Here is a 20,233-nt window from a genome sequence, read left to right on the forward strand (position 1 = left end):
GGCAGGGATGCCCGGGCTGGAGTGTCCCCAAACCGCGGTGACGCGCTGGGGTGGCTCCGAGCCAGCCGCACGGGGGGATGCTGGGGCAGGGGCGCTCCAGGGCTGGGGAAGGCGTTTGGGGGCGCTGGGATGGAGGTGCCAAGGGGTATCCCTGGGGATACGTGTCCAAAGGCCAGAATAGTGGTGCTCGTGGCTGCTGTGACCACCCTCAAATCCAAATACCTGCGTAGCGAGAGCTGCATGTGAGGGTGGTCCGGCTGCCACGAGCCCGTGAGATTCCCAACATCCTGTTGCTATTTTTTTTCATGTTTTGGGTTTTTTTTTTTTTTTTACTACCTGTCAGACCTGAGAATTTTTTAATGGCAGTGCAAATGGAAGCGGCTCACAGATGCGAGATGACAGCCCGCTGCAGGAGACAGACAAATTACCTCCAACCTCGGCTCAAGACGCCCACAGACTCCCAAACAAAGGGAGGTGGTGCTGGGGGGCTGCTGTGGGCTCAGCCAGGCTCCCACCTTGCTCCTTGGGTGCTCCTTGGGTGCAGCATCTGTGGGACTGTGCATTCCATGGGGCGTTCCTGCCGCAAGGGGCTTTGGGGAAGGCACAGGCTCATCCAACACCTCCCATGGGTGCATGATGCTAAAAATCAGAGCCCCGAGGGCAAAGGCGTCGCTTTGAAGGGGACACAGCAGGGATGACAGAGCGGGCCCAGCCACTCTCCGCAGGAGGGATGACACCGTTGGGAATCCCTTCTCCTGGCTCTGCCGAGGATGCTGGGGATGGATCCGGGATCTGCCACCCTGAGGGGGTGACAATGGGTGGCTTTTCACTGGAACCACACGGGGGAAGGGCTTGGGGGACACCTCGAAGCTGCCACCTCCACCTGAGCCACTCTTCATCTGCCTTGTGATGCCAGGAGCCACAGCCTGGCGCTTGCAGGGAGCTCCCGAGGGCAGCAGGGTGGCCGGCAGGGTTTCACTGCTGTGTGCCACCTTTGCTGTGTGCCACCTTTGCTGTGTGCCACCTTTGCAGCCCGTGCCACGCAGCCCGGGCTGGCACGGAGCTCCCCAGGGCAGCAGGGTGGCCGGCAGGGTTTCTTTGCTGTGTGCCACCTCTGCTGCCCGTCCCACGTGCCGGCTCCGCCGCTCCAGATGGCACCCGGGAAAGAGTTAAGTCCGCTGTGATCAACAGCAAGAAGCAAGTGGTAAACAGTTTTTCTCTCCCTCTGCTAAATTAATATGCAAATTCCCCCCCCCTCCCCCTTCTCTCTCCCCCCCTCCTCGCTTCGAAATTAGCGAGGTAGAATGCTTGGGCTAATTATGCATTCAAACGAGCAGGCTTCGTTAATGTGGCACTAAGAGGAGCCTGAAAATGATTGTGAGACGATGAAATTGAAATTGGAGCACGGCACTTCTAATGCATCTGGAGTCACTCTTGCGTGCCCCGGCAGATGTAACCTGGCAGTGACCGGCAGCCCCCGCCGTGCCCGGGCACCCGCAGCTCCCGGCACCCCAGAACCGCTCGGGCTCCCCCATCCCACTCCAAACCAGCTCCAGCACCCCCTCGGCTCCCCCATCCCACTCCAAACCAGCTCCCAGAACCGCTCGGGCTCCCCCATCCCACCCCAAAGCAGCTCCAGCACCCCCTCGGCTCCCCCATCCCACCCCAAAGCAGCCCCTTTACAGATTCCCCAGCCCGGTTCCCTAGACAGAAGGCTGGGATGGCCCTGTGCACACAGAGCTCCTGCTGTGGGGTGAGGATGGGGCAGACAGCCCAGAGCATCCCCAGGACACGGAGAAGGGCTGGATTAGGAGTGGTGGGGCTCCGGGTGAGCAAAGCAGGTGCTGGCACAGCCCCGGGAGGGTCCGTGCAGGTCCCCTGGGTGCTGCTCCCGGTCTGAGCAGGGCAGGGAGCACATTCCTCCTTGCCAGGCAGAATCCCGGTCCCCAAGGCAGCCAGCAGGGCCTGGGTGTGTTTGGTGAAGCTCCACCTGTGCTTGCATGGATAAACCTCAGGGTAAATGAAGCTGTTTCACTCCGGGGATGCTGAGTGCTGCTGGCTGCAGGAGCTCACAGGGGAAATCACATTCCCGTTGCCACATCCCAGGGGATTTGGTGCTCGGCAGCTGTTGGCACAACCCAGCAAGGAGCAGGCTGGTGGCACATCCTCATCCATCACACCCTGAGAGCCCCAGGACTGTCCCACAGCAGGGAGGGGTGGCACAGTGACAGCCAGGGCCAGGACGGCTCCTATGGGCCTGAGACCTGCAGAGGAGAAAAAGTAGAGGGTGACAGACAAACAGGGAGATGTTTTGTTTTGTTAGGCTGAGCGTGAGCAGCCAGCAGCTGCAGTGGGCACAGGGGATGATGAGGGATTCACAGGAATGCTGGCTCAGGATGTCACCAGTGCCATCTCCGCTGGGATAACTGCTCCCTGCCATCTGCACAGCCGGGATGAGCCACCCAAGGGCTGAACCCAGCTTCCCGTGAGACACAGCAGCACCAGCAGAGACTGGATGTGGTGTTAAATACTCATCAGAGGTGTGGGATTTACTGGGAGCATCCATTAGGGGGTGATGCCCCATCCACGGGGTGCTCCGCAGCCGGGGCCAGGCTGAGAGGGGTGGAAGGCAGCAGGAGAGGGGCGTGGATGCTCTGGGGGAGGCTGCGGAGCCCCAGAGCAGAGGCACTGTGAGGAATGAATGGGGAGCTCCAGGCTTCGGGCACCCAACCACCGGGAATGGAGGGAAGGAGTACACAGACAAGGGGATGAATAACACCCCGGAAAGGAGGGGAAGGAGTGGGGGAGCTGCAGGGACACACACCCTGGAGGGGATGGTCCCTGGGAAAAGGGTGGGATGGAACGGCATGGTTGGGTCCAGGGGGATGGATACACACCCTGGAGGAGATGGGGTGGTTTGGTCAGCAGGAATACAGATCCTGGAGATGATGGTCCCCGAGAAAAGGGTGGGATGGAATGGCACGGTCTGGTCCAGGGGGATACAGATCCTAGAGGAGATATCTCTGACAGTGGGCTGTGTTGGAGTGGCGTGGTTGGGTCAGGAAGGATACAGATCCTGGAGGAGATGATCCCTGGGAGCAGGGTGGGATGGAATAACAGGGTTTGGTCCAGCGGGATGTGGAGCTCCAGGAGTGATGTTCAAGCATCCCAGAGGGATGCTGAGCAGTCCTGAGGACACACACCTTGGCAGGGGAGGCTGCTGGGCTCAGAGTGAGCTGTGGTGTGCCTGGGCAGGGCCAGGGCATCCCAGGGACATCCCAGGGGCATCCCACGGGCACCGCACTTGGGGCTGGCACACAGAGGGGGTTGAGGGAGGGGTTGTGGAGGGGTTGAGGAGGGGTTGTGGAGTGTGGAGGGGGTTGTTTTGCTCCTCTCTCCGGTAATTTTTCCCTCTGACTATGATGCATAGCGGTGCTAATTCGGCACGTTGCCATTAATTCCAGCACAGCTGCCGCTCTCTCCCTCAAGGCATTTCGCTAATACTCGGCTTCAGAGCCTCTCAGCAAATTAACATCATTTGTTCTGCAGAACATGTTTTATTTCTACACTACATGCATAGCTTATTACTCCTCCAGAAACTCGGGGTGTGCAGGAGGCAGCGCCATGGGCACGGCCCTCCAGAGCCAGCCCTGCCGCCCAGCTCGCCGTGCCCACCCCTGGACGGGCACAGGGACACGGCCCGGCCCCTTGTGCCACCTCCCTGACCCCAGCTGGAGCTGCAGGGATTCCCTCCCAGTGCCAGGATGCTGTGGTGCTGTTGGAGCACCCAGGGCTGGTGATGTGAGGGGGGATGGTGGCGATGCTGGGTCAGTCACTGACTGGCATCTCCTGCATCCCCCTGGGCGATGCCACCTCTCAGCGCTGCCACATTTAGGAACAGAGCTGCCAAGGTCTCCCGGGATGTCAGGACCAGGCTGGGTGTGACACTGAAAGGAGCCAGGAGCCCCCAGCACCAGCAGGACAGCTCAGATCCTCAGGCAGCACCTCTGGGATGGAGGAGAGCACCTTCCACCAGGCCCTTGGGGCTGTTGGTGGGGGAGTGAGCTGGTCAGGGTGTCACCAGCCAGGCAGGGTGTCACCAACCATGCAGAGTGTCACCAGCCAGGCAGTGTCACCAACCATGCAGAGTGTCACCAGCCAGGCAGAGTGTCACCAGCCATGCAGAGTGTCACCAGCCAGGCACAGGGTGTCACCAGCCAGGCAGTGTCACCAGCCAGGCAGGGTGTCACCAACCAGGCACAGGGTGTCACCAGCCAGGCAGAGTGTCACCAACCATGCAGAGTGTCAGCAGCCAGGCACAGGGTGTCACCAGCCAGGCAGAGTGTCACCAGCCAGGCACAGGATGTCACCAACCATGCAGAGTGTCACCAGCCAGGCAGAGTGTCACCAGCCAGGCAGAGTGTCACCAGCCAGGCACAGGGTGTCACCAGCCAGGCACGGGGCCCTGCCACCACCCAGCAGCCCGCAGCCCCTGCCAGCGGCAGTTTCAGGTCTTTCGCTTTGATTAAGGTTATTTAAGCTTTTTACCAAAACATAAAACCTGATTGTTTGCATAAACAACCTAATTGGATTATAGTGCACAGCATCGCTAATGCCGCGGGCTGGCTGGGAGCCGGGGAGCACCGGGAGCACCGGGAGCACCGGGAGCACTGAGAGCACCGGGAGCACCGGGAGCACCGGGAGCACCGGCGGCACCGGGAGCACCGGCGGCACCGGGAGCACCGGGAACACTGAGAGCACCGGGAGCACCGGGAGCACCGGCGGCACCGGGAGCACCGGGAGCACCGGGAGCACCGGGAGCACCGGGAGCACCGGCGGCACCGGGAGCACCGGGAGCACCGAGAGCACCGGGAGCACCGGGAGCACCGGGAGCACCGGGAGCACCGGGAACACTGAGAGCACCGGCAGCACCGGGAGCCGGGATGGGCAGGGGTTGTGACACCCCCGGTGCGTTTGCACCCACCCGTCCCCTTCTCCCAGCCGAGTGGGACAGCGGTGTCCCCAGCGTGGCTCTGTGCCCTTGGTGCCGCCTCAGCCGCAGGGCAGAGGGGACACGGCCGCCGCTCGGGCAGGGCCGGTGGGAGGAGGAGGAGGAAGGTGCAGGAGCCGAGCGGGAAGCAGGCCCGGGAGCTTTGCAGGAATGCTGCCTGCGCAGCGTTTCCATGGCTGGGAGCTGCAGAAGGCTTTCATGGCAAGAGGCGGAGAGGCTCCATGAATATTTCATTAGGAAAGCAATGTGGTGTGCTGCAGAGAACATCTGGCTGGAGTCCCTGGAGACCCCTGCCTTGTGCAGGAAGCAGGAACTGTGAAATACGGAGGAAAACGAGGGAGAGGGGGAGATGGGGGGATCATCCCGTGGCACGGCAGCGTTCCTGCCCTCTCGGCCCCGCACGGCGCTGGGGCTCTGTCCTCTGGGAATGACGGCAGCTGGGAGGGCTGTGGTGGTGCCACCCGGGTGGAGGGTCCTTCCCTGGACATTCTGGGGACCAGGCTGCAGCAGGGCGCTGATTCACCCCGATATCCAGTGCAGGAATGGGCAGAGCTGCTCCTCCAGCTCAGAGCTGAGGGGCCGAGTGATCAGCCCAGCATTGGGATGGGATGGGATGGGATGGGGATGGGGATGGGATGGGATGGGATGGGATGGATGGGATGGGATGGGATGGGATGGGATGGGATGGGATGGGATGGGATGGGATGGAATGGAATGGAATGGAATGGAATGGAATGGAATGGAATGGAATGGGACATCTCTTGCCACATCACTCCCAGGGAGAAGCTGGTGCCCTCAAAGCTGGCTGCTGGGATCCCTGCCCCAGCTCCTGCAGGTGATGGGTGCTGAGGGAGGTCTGTCCTGCTGGGACTGGTGCACAGTGGGCATCCCCGGGCACAGGGGTGTGGTGGGCACAGCCAGGGTGCAGAGCAGCAGGAATTGGGGTGCTGTGACATTTGGGATTGCCAGCATCCCTGTTTCCCTTCAGTGCCAGCTCCTTCCCCCAGCACGGGCCAGGTTTGGTGCCTGGGCGCCCTTTTGCAGCCGCTTCACACCGTGCCAGTGCATTGGTGATGCCACCACGCTGCTCCTGGCTTGGGAATGGCTCCAGCATTGCTCCTGCACCCCGGGCAGGCAGGAGGGCACACAGCAGCACCAGCTCCCTGCCCTGCACCCCCCACCCCCTCCCCAGGGCTCCCCACTCCCCCCACACCCCCAGGCCCACACAAACACCCACTCACACCCCATCTCCTTCACCCAGCACCCCACGGCCACGACCCTGGCATTGAGCGAGTCATGGCCATGGCACCACGAGCTTCCTGGCAGTCCTGCCCTTCCCTCCTCCTCCTGCCCAGCACGGTGATGGATGTGGGGGATCTCTGCCCACCCTCCCTCTGTCCTTCTCAGCCAGCCACCAGGCCGTGCTCCGGGGCAGCGCTGGGCTGGGAGCAGGGCGCGTTTCCCACGTGCCAGCACTGCTGGCGGCAGGACCTGGGCTCGGCAGACTTTGGCTCGGCAGACTTTGGCTCACACCTCCCTTCCCGCAGCCCCTCTGGCCCCGGCCCCTCCACCGCCGGCAGACAAAGCCCAGGCAGACAAAGCCCCAGCCCCGCTCGCCGGCCCCGCGTGCTGCAGAGCCTCTGTGCAGCCCCACGGTGAGGGTGAGCCCGGCTGGCACCTGGAGCCCGAGACTGCCCGTGCCAGGGCAGGGAAGGGCTGTGGGACAGGCCAGGGCAGGGAAGGGCTGTGGGACAGGCCCGGCAGGAGCTGGCGGGCCAGGCCGGGTGGGAGATGGCGGGACAGGCCATGCAGGAGATGTAGGGATGGCAGGGAGGCCACGGGCAGGCTGTGCGGAGCCTGGCACAGACACATGCATGCACACGCACACCCTGCACAACGAGGGCACGTACCTCTGTCCTCTCTGGCTCCCCACGCCGTGCCTCCTCCTTGCTGCCCGTCCTCCATGTGCCATCCATCCTGCTCTGGGCACGCCGTGCCTCCTCTTCACTGCTCATCCTCCATGTGCCATCCATCCTGCCTTGGGCACACCGTCCCTCCTCTTCACTGCTCATCCTCCTTGTGCCATCCATCCTGCCCTGGGCACGCCGTGCCTCCTCTTCACTGCTCATCCTCCATGTGCCATCCATCCTGTCCTGGCCATGCCGTGCCTCCTCCTCACTGCTCATCCTCCATGTGCCATCCATCCTGCCCTGGCCACACCGTGCCTCCTCCTCGCTGCCATCCTGCTCTGGGCACGCCGTGCCTCCTCCTCGCTGCCATCCTCCATGTGCCCGCGCTGCCAGAGCCTCCTCTCCGCCGCCGCTGGGTTTTGGCCCCCGCTGCCTGCTGGCGTTTTGGCAGCCTCGCCGCTCCAGCGATGGCATGTGTCCATTATTTTTTTTTCCTCTCCTCTCTCCCTTTCACAATCCGTCCTCCCCAGCCTTCTCTGCCGGTGCCTCCGGAGCTGCCTGCGGTGCCAGCTCGCAGGGAAATTGGCAGCGAGCGCGGCACAGGGATCCTCCCGCAGCTGACGGAGCCCTGCCAGGCGCAGGCAGCCCTTCTGCCAGCCGCCAGCCTTGGCACGGGGGGCCGGGGGGCTGCAGGGGGCTGCCAAGCCTTGGCAGCCCTTCCCCGGCACGGCGCGCCCCGGCTCCGCTGCCGAGCGCCAGACGGGGGGAGGAAAAGGGGAGAGGGCAGAGCAAGGAGTTGGCATCGCCGTGCCCGGTGGCTGGGACCCACCAGGGACCCCTTCCCTTCGCCAAGGCCAGCTGGGCGACGTCCTGGACCTCCAGAGCCCGTCTGTGGTGCCAACATCGCAGGCAGGGGCTCAGCCCCATGTGCCTCACGTTGTGCCCCCAGCCCGGTGGGGAAGCCATGGCAGGGATGGCAGGGTTGGCAGAGATGGCAGGGATGGCAGGGGTGGCAGGGATGGCAGGGGTGGCAGGGATGGCAGGGATGGCAGGGACGGCAGGGATGGCAGGGATGGCAGGGTTAGCAGGGATGGCAGGGATGGCAGGGATGGCAGGAGCCGGCACAGCCCAGCAATGCTGCGTGGCGAGCACGGCTCCCACAGACACACCTCTTACCCAGCATCCGTCTGCTGCACAGGGGGGCCCGGGAAATTGGGAAGGGGAGAGCGGAGGAGGGACTTGTGGTGATGGGTGGGGGTTTTGGGGTGCCCTCTGGCCGTGTGCCGCCTGGCACGGCCGTCCCAGCCTCGTGCAACGGAGCATCCCCAGCTCGTGCCAAACCCTGGCCCCAGTGGCTCAGTCGTGCCATGGCTCCATCCTGGCCAGCCATCGGCGTGGCAGCCAGCCCTGCTTTCACAGCTCTTCCTCCCAAAGCTCCTGGTTTGGGTGTCCTTCTGGAGGTAGGAGTGGGCATGTGGCCTGTGCCTCCAGTGCAGTGTGGCTGCTCCTGGTGCCAGTGCCTTTAGAGGGCCCTTAAGGCCAAGGGAATGGGGTGGGAATTGCCAGGAGGAGACAAGGAACAGATCCTACTCAGTTTCTCCCAAAATGAATCATTTACTGGGAGCCACTGGGAGCCACATTCACTGGGGCAGGCACCAGGAGCACGCAAAGAGCAGCGGCCATCCCTGGCTAACAGCCTTGCCCCTGACCAGGGATGTCTTTATGGAATCTTTGCCCCTGATCAGTCTCCATGTCTTTATGGAGTCTTTGCCCCTGACCAGGGATGTCTTTATGGAGTCTTTGCCCCTGATCAGGAATGTCTTTATGGAATCTTTGCCCCTGATCAGTCTCCATGTCTTTATGGAATCTTTACCCCTGATCAGTCTCCATGTCTTTATGGAGTCTTTGCCCTGATCAGGGATGTCTTTATGGAGTCTTTGCCCCTGATCAGGAATGTATTTATGGAATCTTTGCCCCTGGTCAGGGATGCCTTTATGGAGTCTTTGCCCCTGGTCAGGGATGCCTTTATGGAGTCTTTGCCCCTGATCAGTCTCCATGTCTTTATGGAGCTGGCAGGAGGAGCCAGGAGCCCTCCATGGCAGGATGGGGTGTGAGTGGGTCCCCCTGGCCCTTCCCATCCTCCTGCCACGCTGTCCCGGTGCCTCTGGCACATCCCACATCCCGGGGATGTGGCATCTCCTGGGACGGCAGTGATGTTCGTGCCATCCCGACGTGCCCCATGCCCCCGTGCCCCGGCGGCTGTCCCGGCCTGCCCGTGTCACACGTGCGCCTGCCATTTCCTCAGATAAGCAGCTAATCTCCATCAATCACGGTTCCGGGCAATTATCATAATAGGGCCATTTTGCACTTATCCTCGCCACGTGACGCGGGAGCCACTTAGGGCTGCACTTCACTGCGAGCTGCTCCGCTCCCCGGGGAGCCCCCACGGCAATCGTGTCCCCTGCAGGGCCCTGGGGACACGGCGGCCCTGCAGCGGCTCGGGGATGCTCGAGGATGCTCCTGCAGGCAAGGCGGGAGCTCTGAAACACGGGGGAAACACAGGGAGAGCCTGTCCCTGCCACGGGAGCAGCAGCAGCAGCACAGGGTTAAACCCGAACCGGGGACACTCCATCTGCTTTCTGCCACCACAGGGGCCTGGTGGCATCGGGTGATGCCGATCCCACGTGGCTGTGGCAGGGGACAGGGCCGGCAGCCCCTGGTGACCTTCACAGCCTGGCAGGGAGCAGCTTAGGGAGGCTGGGAAGGCACCAGGGCCTCGGTGGGGATTAGGGGCCAGCAGATGGAGGGAGATCAAACGTTTCACTGCCCCTTGTTTACAACATCCTGCTGGGATGGGGACCCCCAGCACTGCTCTGGCTCTGTGCCTCCCAGGGCTGGGGCAGGATGGGGATAGGGACACACTTCCATGGTTTTGGGGTGTCCCCGTGGGATGAACAGGCTCCCACCTTGCTGTGCTGCATCCTCACTCCAAGCAGTGCCACAGTGGAAGCTGCCAGTGCCTCCATCCCATTATCCCATCCCATCCCATCCCATCCCATCCCATCCCATCCCATCGCATTATCCCATCCCATCCCATCCATCCAATCCCATCCCATCCCATCCCATCCCATCCCATCCCATCCCATCCCATCCCATCCCATCCCATCCCATCCCATCCCATCCCATCCCATCCCATCCCATTATCCCATCCCACAGCACTGGGATGAACTCTCTGTCACCCTGAGCACTCCCTCACCCCGCAGTGTTTGTGCTGTTTACACCACCCCAGTAATTACTTCCCTTTTTTTTTTCCTTTAATAAATACGGATGCGCCACAAGTGAACTCCAGCGCAATGAAAGCTTTCTGCTGGCTGCATAATTAACCACCGAGCCGAGCAGGGTGAGGAGGGCAGGCACAAAACCCTCCCGTCCTCTGGGGCTGCGGGCTCGCACTTGGCTGGGAGGGACCCGGGAAGCCGCGGTGGCAGCTTGGGGACAGCCCTGGGGACTGGGGCTGGGTCCGCTGGGAGGGCACTTCCCTTCCCTTCCCTTCCCTTCCCTTCCCTTCCCTTCCCTTCCCTTCCCTTCCCTTCCCTTCCCTTCCCTTCCCTTCCCTTCCCTTCCCTTCCCTTCCCTTCCCTTCCCTTCCCTTCCCTTCCCTTCCCTTCCCTTCCCTTCCCTTCCCTTCCCTTCCCTTCCCTTCCCTTCCCTTCCCTTCCCTTCCCTTCCCTTCCCTTCCCTTCCCTTCCCTTCCCTTCCCTTCCCTTCCCTTCCCTTCCCTTCCCTTCCCTTCCCTTCCCTTCCCTTCCCTTCCCTCAGCACTGTCCCTGGGGACATGGCTGGCTCCAGATGGCCGCTGGCACCAGGTGCTGGGCTGGGGTGGCACAGGGTGGCTGGGGTGACATCAGCTGTGTGTGACGTCCCGGCCAGCTGGCCTTGCCGCCCTCGGGGGGGGCACAGCCCTGTCCCCTCCACAGAAAGGGTCCTGGCTGGAGGGGCCACTCCTGGCTCATCCTTGGATGTCCCAGTGCTGTCCCCAGCTCTGTGCCCGCTGTCCCTGCCAGTCTGTGTGCCACCACGGCGGGGTTGGCACCAGAGACCTCCCCATGGGCACACACTCCAGGGAGGGGGCTCAACCCTGTGTGGAGAGCTGTGCCACGGGGAGCTGTGCCATGGAGAGCTGTGCCATGGGGAGCTGTGCCATGGAGAGCTGTGCCATGGAGAGCTGTGCCATTGAAAGCAGTGCCATGGGGAGCTGTGCCATGGAGAGTCCTGCCATGAGGAGGGAGTTGTGTCATGAGCAGGGACCTGTGCCATGGAGAGCTGTGCCATGGAGAGCTGTGCCATGGAGAGCCATGCCATGAAGAGGGAGCTGTGCCATGAGCAGGGAGCCAGGCCATGGAGAGCTGGGCCATGAGGAGGGAGCCATGCCATGAGGAGGGAGTTGTGCCATGAAGAGCTGTGCCATAGAGAGCTGTGCCATGGAGGGCTGGGCCATGAGCAGGGAGTCATGCCATGGAGAGCTGTGCCATGAGGAGGGAGCCATGCAGGATTGTTGGGTGCAGCATTGTTGGGTGCAGCATTGTTGGGTGAAGGAGTGTTGGGTACAGGAGTGTTGGGTACAGGAGTGTTGGGTACAGGATTTTTGGGTGCAGGATCACTGGGTGCAGCATTGTTGGGTGCAGGAGTGTTGGGTGCAGCATTGTTGTGTGCAGCACTGTTGGGTGCAGCACTGTTGGGTGCAGGATCACTGGGTACAGCATTGTTGGGTGCAGGATCACTGGGTGCAGCATTGTTGGGTACAGGATTGTTGGGTGCAGGATCACTGGGTACAGGATTTTTGGGTGCAGGATCACTGGGTACAGCATTGTTGGGTACAGGAGCGTTGGGTGCCTCCCCCAGCGCTGGGATCCCGGCCCTGTTTCCGCTCCCAGCCCCGGTGGAAACACACCTGGGGGGTGGGTGGGGGTCACCGCGGCCGTGCCGCTTCACGGCCCGCTGGGCACAGCCGGGCAGCTGGGCTCGGTGTGCCATGGGCCGTGTGCCATGTGCCACCACGGGACCTCTGTGCAGCCCCGCATGGCTGTGTGTCCCCAGGGTGGCTGTGTGTCCCCAGGGTGGCTGTGTGTCCCCAGGGTGCCTGTGCATCTCTGGGATCTCTGTGCCCCTCTGGGATGCCCATGTGTGAGTGTTACCCGAGCCCAGGCCATGCCTGTCCCCTGCCCACACCCCCACATCCCCACATCCCCACATCCCCCAGAGCAGGCCCATGGCCCCGGACCCGCGGGGCACAGCTGGAGCTCCACACCCGCCCGCCATGCCATCCGAGGGTGACACTCCGGGGGCTGCAGGCACGGTCAGCCCCGCGGAGTCCCGGCCCCGCCCCCCGTGGGCGTTTTGGGGCCAAACCCCCACAAATGAGGCACGGCCTGGCGGAACGTTCGTGCGCGGAACCTTCGAGTCGCGGCGCCGCGTTCCCGCCGGAGCTGTGCGCGGCCGGAGCGGTCCCCCGCGGCAGGTGAGGCCCCACGGGGCTGCGGGAGGCGGCGGGGCCGGGATGGCCCCGGGATGGCCCCGGGATGGCCCGGGATGGCCCCGGGATGGCCCAGAGCCGGGACGAGCCGGGGCCCGCTGCCCTCGGCCCGCTGCGCTCGGACCGGGCCCTCGTTCCCCGCGGGAGCCGCTGGCTGCGGGGCCTGCGGCGGGGCGGCCCCGGTTCCTCGGCAGCTCCGCGCGGTTTGTGCCCGTTCCTGCACCGGGATGTGCCGTGAGTTGGCTGAGAGCTGCAGGGGGGAAAATCCGCTCCGTAGTGAGAGGAGAATAAAGCCCTGAGGGTGGGCAGGCCCTGGCACAGGTGCCCAGAGCAGCTGTGGCCGCCCCTGGATCCCTGGCAGTGCCCAAGGCCAGGCTGGACAGGGCTGGGAGCTCCTGGGACAGTGGGAGGTGGCACTGGATGGGCTTTAAAGTCCCTTCCAATCCAAACCTTTCCCTGTTTTTTGTTTTGTCAGAAGGGAAGAACAGTCAGCATCTCGGGCATTATTTGATGCCTTTTCCAAGTCCCTTAGTTACTTCATGATTATCTAATAAAGTAATTTTTGTGATTTTCTAAGAATGCAGTATTTTATCTCTGTTGTAGAAACAGCCAGGAATCCTTTTGTGCTCCCGTGCCTGTAAATGAGGCAAGGGTGGAGTCCTGCAGGTCAGGCTCACCCTGGCAGCTGCCCAGTCACGGCTGGAGCCATGATTATTCCTGTAATAACTCACCTTGGAGCAGCTCAGAGTAGCTCCAAAGATCATTCTCCTCCAGGAAATGCATTTTATGCCCTTTGTGCTCAGAAAGTGCAGAGGGCTGTGCAGTGGGTCAGCTCCCAGTCTGCACTGGTTTTGTTGTGCTGGGAGCTGGGGAGAGCCCTCCAGCTGCTTTGAGATCTTCAGCCTTAGGAGGAGGAGGAGGAGGGCTTGGATTTTCCCTTCCAGGGGATTTGAACCTTCCCTTCCAAGGCAGCAGAGCCACATCTCTGCCCTGCCCTCACCTTCCCGGGGATCCAGGGACAGGTCTTGTTTCCAGGTGTGCTGGGCTGGAGTTTGTGGCACCAGTGATCCCTGAGCAGCAGGAGGGGATGGCAAACAGCCCCTGGATTTACCCCATGTGTAAATGGGGTAAATCTGCAGCCCAGCTCTGGAACACTCAGCATTCCCAGGCCTTCTGGAGGTGCTGCTGTGGATTGCTCCATTAAACACAGACTGGTGGAACGGGGTAATTTGATTTTTGGAAGGAGCTGGAGGAACAGTGCGAGCAGTGAGAGCATCGGCCACACTGGTCCCAGGCAAAACCAGCTTCCAGTTCATGCTCCTCATCGTGCTCAGGGCTCTGACACCTTGCCATGGCCACAGCTTCACTTTAGGGTGAGAACTAGGCCAGGTTTTTGCATTTCAGGCTCTCCAGAGCAATGCAGAGACATCACATGAGCTCTGCCTTGAGCTGCTTTGTTTTTTTCCATGCCGGTGGCAAACGTTGGGAGTTCCCACGCTCACCCCGCTCTGGGGCTGCAGCCTCTCTGCTCCCCCAGATGTTTCCACCCTAAATCACCTGCTTGTTTTGCAGAAGCAGAAATTGAGGTCGATTTGCAAAAGAAGATGTGAGCAGGGCCAGTGTCTGGGCGGGGAAACGCTCCGAAGGCGCAGGGCAGCGACCGCAGCGCTCACGGAAAATGAGCTGTGCGTGCAGTGTGTGCAGCCTGAGCTGGGGCAGCCCTGGTCAGCTCCGCCCTGGGGGGCTGCTGGGCTGGCTCCCCTTTGTTCCAGCTCCTCCCCACGCTGGGGAGCTGGGCTGGGAGGCTCTTGGAGCTGAGCTGCTGCACTAATAGGCGTTTATCAAAAATAACAGGGGAGATCAGGTTGTTATTGGCGGCGTCAGGGAAGTGTCACGGACGCTCTCGGAGAGTGAGAGCTTGTCAGCCTTTGGCTGCCTCCTCTTGTCATGGAACCTCTCTGGGGATGTTTTGGTGCTGATTGGATTCTGTGCAGCAAATCCCTCCCTCTGTCTCCTGCCACAGCCCTGTGCTCTCCTCTCTGCTCTCTGTTGCTGTATGGAGGGGGTGTACCAGGCTGCACCAAGGGGTTTAGGATTCTTCACAGAATCATGGAATGGCTCGGCTTGGAAAGGACCTTAAAGCCCCTCTCATTTCACCCCCTGCCTGCCAGCAGCCTGGGACACTGGGAAGGTGTCAGGGGGTGGAACTGGGTGGGCTTTGAGGTCCCTTCCATGCCAAACCGTTCTGGGGTTCTGTGAAAGCTGGTTCATCATTGAAATGAGCTGGCAGGGGGCTGTGCAGGGAAGGATCTCTGCTCCTGTTCCATCGCGCCAGGACGCAGGGATGCTCAGGCCGCCCAGGATGTGGCACTCTGAGGCAGGGACATAAATAATACAGTGGATATTATTCAGATGAGGGCTGCCACTTTGCCTGGGTGGGAATAACCCCCTGGGCAATCCCTGCCCTGCTGATGTGCCATCATTGCTCTCTGCAGAGTCGCTCCAGCCCGGCAGGATGCTGCTCCCCCTGCTCTGCCCCCAGCGCTGCCGGCCCCTCCGCCGCCTCCTGCGGGCCCTGTCCCGCTGCCCACGGCATGGCAGCAGGGCTGGCTGTCCCCACAGGGCTCTGCACACAGCCTGGGCCCCCCGCAGCAGTGACATCACCCCCGTGTTCACCAGGGCCCCGGCGTTTGGGGACAAAGTGGCCATCGTGGACCGGAACGGGGAGCACACGTACAGGGAGCTGCTGAGCCGCAGCCTCCGCCTGTCCCGGGAGATCTGCAGCGTCCTGCAGTGCCCCAGCAGGGACCTGAAGGAGGAGAGGATCTCCTTCCTGTGCCCCAACGATGCCTCCTACGTGGTGGCCCAGTGGGCTGCGTGGATGAGCGGGGCCATAGCGGTGCCCCTGTACAGGAAGCACCCGCTGCCCGAGCTGGAGTACGTGATCCAGGACTCCCAGAGCGCCCTGCTCATCGCAGCCGAGGAGTTCCTGGGCAAAATAACCCCCAGTGCCCAGAAACTGGGAGTCCCTGTGCTGCCCCTTCCCAGCTCTGGGGCTGCTGGATCCGCTGCAGCCACGGAGGAGGGGCCCTTGCCGAGCTGCTCCTCGTGGAAGGACAGAGGAGCCATGATCATCTACACCAGCGGGACCACGGGGAGGCCCAAGGGTGTGCTCAGCACCCACGAGAACGTGCAGGCTGTGGTGAGTGCTGCTGCCCCCCTGCCAGGCTCCTGCCAAGGTACAGAGCCTTGGGATCTGGAGGGGATTTGGGGTTGCAAACACCTTTCTATTGCCAAATTCCTGCTGAGAGCTGTGGGGCTGCAGCTCTGGAATCCTCCACGCTGGGAAGGTGAGCGCACAGCAGGGTGTGAGGCTCTCAGCCTTGGCAGGGCAGGTGGATTCTCCTCCCTGCTTTCCTGGAAAGCAGAATGGATGAAACCTGTTGTGAAAATCCTGGTTTCTTTGCAGTTTGCTTTTCTGCCCTCTGACTAGGGGAGAATCTTTGCTCCTAATTGGAAAATATCTTAGCCCAGCCCGGTGCTGTGTGAAGCCTGTGCATTATTCAGCTCTGTATCCCCAAGGCAAAAAAGTCCATTAGCTCTCGGAGCCAAAAGGAATTAAAAGTTTGAATAAGCCTGCTGACTGCCTCACCACTTGGTTATCAGTGCCTGCAACTGCCAGCCTGCTGCCATTAGGGAAGGAGGGCAGGGAATGCAGGGTGCCCTGAGAGCTGCTCGGGGTGCTCAGATCCTGCAGGGTCCCAACAGGAATGAAAGCCTTGATGGATGGAGCCAGGCCTTGGCTATATTGGGCAAAGAATCTGTTCCCTCACAAACATGCTGATTATTTGGGGGGTGGCCTGAGCAGTCCCCATCCTTTGTGCTGCCCTGCAGGAAGCCTGAAAGCTGTTCCCTGCCCTGTGGATGAGGGTTCCTGTGAGACACAAGCAAATTCCACTGCTCAGATGCTTTTCTTATTTTTAGGTGGCTGGAAATAAGCTTTGCAGTTGCCAGCACTGGGCTCTGAAGGGCATTGTTGACCCAGAAACCTGATAATTATCCCTTCAGATAATTATCCCTTCAGAGCAGAGTGTTTTGGAAGCTTGATTCTCTCATAATTTTTACTAACATGAAACCTACTTTCTGTTTATCAGCAATTTCCTGCTCCTACTGATTATCCCTTACAGGTGCTAAAAGCCTGATGTCATCAGTGTCCTAACTATGGCAACAGAATTCTGGGAAAATTAGCTTTTTGATTACTATTTCTGCCAAATCTGCATGTGCAGCAGTAGATTAATATTTTTGTATGTCCTACTTAAAATCACTGTTGATATTTCTCAGTAACGAGGAAGGGCTTTGCTGATTTAAAAGACCCATCCTGTCAGCATGCTGAAGGTGTTCCTCTTATGTTCTGCTGTTGTGGTGGGAATTTTTCTCCTGCTGATCCTGAAGGAAAGATTTTATGCCCAGGCTTGGCATTCCTGCCAGGGAATTTGGGGATTGAATGACTTGGGAATACCTCGGGAAAATCTCCCCTCCTGCCCTAAGGCCGTGCTGTTTGTTTTCTCCTCAGACCACGGGGCTGGTTGAGAAGTGGGAGTGGAAGAAGGAGGATGTGATCCTGCACGTGCTGCCTCTGCACCACGTCCACGGGGTGATCAACAAGCTGCAGTGCCCGCTGTGGGTGGGAGCCACGTGCGTCATGTTCCCGGAATTCAGCGCGCACACGGTGAGCCCAGGGGAGCCCCAGCAGCAGCAGCACCCGGGCACAGCAGCTCTGGGAAGGGGTTCCTGAGGAGTTCCAGCCCTTCAGGCACTGCCTGTGGCTGGTTCCCAGCAAAGGGAATTGCTGGGGTGCTCAGCCCGGGGTATATGTGCTCTTCCAGAGGGTGCGGCTCGTGTGAGTGTGATGTTGGGATGGGAATGCTGCTCTGCACTCCCAGCCTGGGGGTGGCTGGACCCTTCTGTGCCCACTGAGAGTGTGTCCATCCAGAATTGGGGTTGTGGATTTTTTTTTTTACTGCCAGGAATGGTGGAAATACTGTTTTTTCTCTTGGGTGTTAGTGGTGTGCTGCTTGGTGAATTCTTTAGTGACTTGCATTTCCCAGAATCCACAAAACACTGAGGCTGGAAAAGACCTCCAAGGTCACCAAGTCCATCCTGTGACCAATCCCCACTTTGTCACCCAGCTGAGAGCACTGAGTGCCATGTCCAGTCATTCCTTGGACATCTCCAGGGGTAGGGCTTCCACCACCTTCCTGGGCAGCCCCTTCCAAATTTTCCCCTTCCAGTCCTACATCCTTAGTGTTTTGTGTTGCATTAATGACAGAACACAGCCTTTTGAGTTTTTTGCAGCCCAGCTAAGGGAAATCCTGGTTTTCCTCCCTTACATGGAAAGGTGGCTCTTCCTCTGTGGAGCAAAAATAGTTAACAGAGCTGTCAGGTTGGACTCAGTGATGTGAAAGTGAGTTTCCAGATCCAGACCTTTTTGCAGCTTTTAGGAAAAGTGGCAGGAGGGAAACCTTATTGCAATGATGCTGTTAAAGTGTTGTTTTCTGTCTGAGCCAGGAAACACCAGTGGCAGTGTTCTGCTGCTCCTTCGTTCCCTGCAGCAGTGGCACACCGTGGGGAGAGGGGAAGGGACAGGCAGCAGTCAAGGTGGAACAGGTTCTACATTTCCCAGCCCCTGGGATGCAGCACTGCCCATCCACATCTCCCAGTGTCCTGGGTGGTGTCTGCAGTGTCACTGCTAAGGGACAGTTGGGTTTTCAGGTGCTGCTGCTGCTCAGAGCAGAAAGGAAGCAGAGGTGTGTTATCACTGCAGGGTTCCCTGGGAAAGCCAAAGGAGCCCGTGCTGGGTGGCTGCCCGGGCTGCTCTCCCTGTGTGTGCTGTCCACGTGTGGGAAGGCTTGTCCCACGGCAAGGACAAAGTGCACAGGTGTGGGATACACCTGGGAGCCTCTGGCTGTGCTGCTGCCAGGTGAGGGCGGGCCCGGAGCCACCGCAGGGCCGGGTGATCCTTCACAGCTCATTTCTGCTTCTCAGAGCAGCAGCCACAGAAAATGCACACTTCCCTTTTCTGTCAGGGGGCTCTGACACCTGAGCACGGATCCTTTCTGGGGGTACAGCCCCTGAGTCTTAGCAGGGCAGCTGTGCACTTCCAGAGCAAATTGGCAGGATGCTGTGGTAGAGGGCAGGACCATCCCCAGCTGCCATAACCTGTGCTTTCACCCAGTGATTGCTGCCAGATTTGTCTCCCTGGCGTTAGGGTGACCCCAAACCCCGGGTGCAGCGGGGCTGTGCAGGAGGTGCCGCTGAGGGTGTTAGGGTGACCCCAAACCCCGGGGTGCAGCAGGGCTGTGCTGGAGGTGCCGCTGAGGGCGTTAGGGTGACCCCAAACCCCGGGGTGCAGCGGGGCTGTGCTGGAGGTGCCACTCAGGGTGTTAGGGTGACCCCAAAGGCTGGGGGCACAGCAGGGCTGTGCTGGAGGTGCTGCTCAGGGTGTTAGGGTGACCCCAAACCCCGGGTGCAGCAGGGCTGTGCAGGATGTGCTGCTGAGGGCGTTAGGGTGACCCCAAACCCCGGGGTGCAGCAGGGCTGTGCAGGATGTGCCGCTCAGGGTGTTAGGGTGACCCCAAACCCCGGGTGCAGCGGGGCTGTGCAGGATGTGCCGCTGAGGGCGTTAGGGTGACCCCAAAGGCTGGGGGCACAGCAGGGCTGTGCAGGATGTGCTGCTGAGGGTGTTAGGGTGACCCCAAACCCCGGGGTGCAGCAGGGCTGTGCTGGAGGTGCCGCTCAGGGCGTTAGGGTGACCCCAAAACCCCGGGGTGCAGCAGGGCTGTGCAGGATGTGCCGCTCAGGGCGTTAGGGTGACCCCAAAACCCTGGGTGCAGCAGAGCTGTGCAGGATGTGCCGCTCAGGGCGTTAGGGTGACCCCAAACCCCGGGGTGCAGCGGGGCTGTGCAGGATGTGCTGCTCAGGGTGTTAGGGTGACCCCAAAACCCCGGGGCGCAGCGGGGCTGTGCTGGAGGTGCCGCTGAGGGCGTTAGGGTGACCCCAAAGTCTGGGGGCACAGCAGGGCTGTGCTGGAGGTGCCGCTGAGGGCGTTAGGGTGACCCCAAACCCCGGGGTGCAGCAGGGCTGTGCAGGATGTCCCACTGAGGGTGTTAGGGTGACCCCAAAGGCCGGGGGTGCAGCGGGGCTGTGCAGGATGTGCCGCTGAGGGCGTTAGGGTGACCCCAAACCCCGGGGTGCAGCAGGGCTGTGCAGGAGGTGCCGCGGAGAGGCTGGAGCGGGGCCTCTGGAGGGCGCGGTGCTCCACGTCCTGTGCCGCGGTGATTGATGCTCCCTCGCACCCCTGCCTTCTCCCCTGCTCCCTGCCCACGTCTGCGGATCGATGAGCTGACGTTGAGCGATGGGATGGGGATGGCGGAGCGGGACCCCCTCCTGCCTGCTCTGATCAAAGCTCTCCCCAGATGCGGCACCGGGGACAGCCCGGGGCGGCCGCTTGACCCTGCAGCTGAACTTGGGCGCGGAGGGCGGCGGGCAGCGGCTCCCGGGGCTCTGGGGGACGGCGTTTGCTGCTCTGCTTTCTTTCATTCCCGTTATTTTTCCGAGGGCCTCCCGTGGGAGCCGCGAGTGGTTTGATCGACACTCCAAAGCGAGCACGGGAGGGTAAATAAGGCTTTCTCCTGGAGTGTATTGCAAGCTGCCTTTCAGTTCCACTCTATTTTCACCAGCTGTTTACAAAGTGCCCTTTGCTACTGCAATCAGCTTGCA

General features: G+C 61.1%; 2 protein-coding genes across 2 annotated transcripts in view; one reads left to right on the forward strand and one right to left on the reverse strand.

Moving 5' to 3' along the window:
• Window positions 1-8,216: 8,216 nt before the first annotated feature.
• The window catches only part of FANCA (FA complementation group A), a 319,775-nt gene continuing 307,758 nt past the window's right edge, over window positions 8,217-20,233 (reverse strand). Inside the window, exon 44 of the mRNA XM_058034414.1 lies at window positions 8,217-8,227. The gene's annotated coding sequence lies outside the window, so the exon portion shown is untranslated. The remainder of the gene's footprint in view (window positions 8,228-20,233) is intronic.
• The window catches only part of ACSF3 (acyl-CoA synthetase family member 3), a 53,473-nt gene continuing 45,877 nt past the window's right edge, over window positions 12,638-20,233 (forward strand). The window contains exons 1-3 of the mRNA XM_058034426.1: window positions 12,638-12,688; window positions 14,950-15,656; window positions 17,028-17,183. Of these exons, the coding sequence (XP_057890409.1) occupies window positions 12,682-12,688; window positions 14,950-15,656; window positions 17,028-17,183 (870 nt within the window). The 5' untranslated portion in view covers window positions 12,638-12,681. The remainder of the gene's footprint in view (window positions 12,689-14,949; window positions 15,657-17,027; window positions 17,184-20,233) is intronic.

The sequence above is a fragment of the Melospiza georgiana genome, chromosome 14, assembly GCF_028018845.1.
Source record: "Melospiza georgiana isolate bMelGeo1 chromosome 14, bMelGeo1.pri, whole genome shotgun sequence".
Classification (NCBI taxonomy): Eukaryota; Metazoa; Chordata; class Aves; order Passeriformes; family Passerellidae; genus Melospiza; species Melospiza georgiana.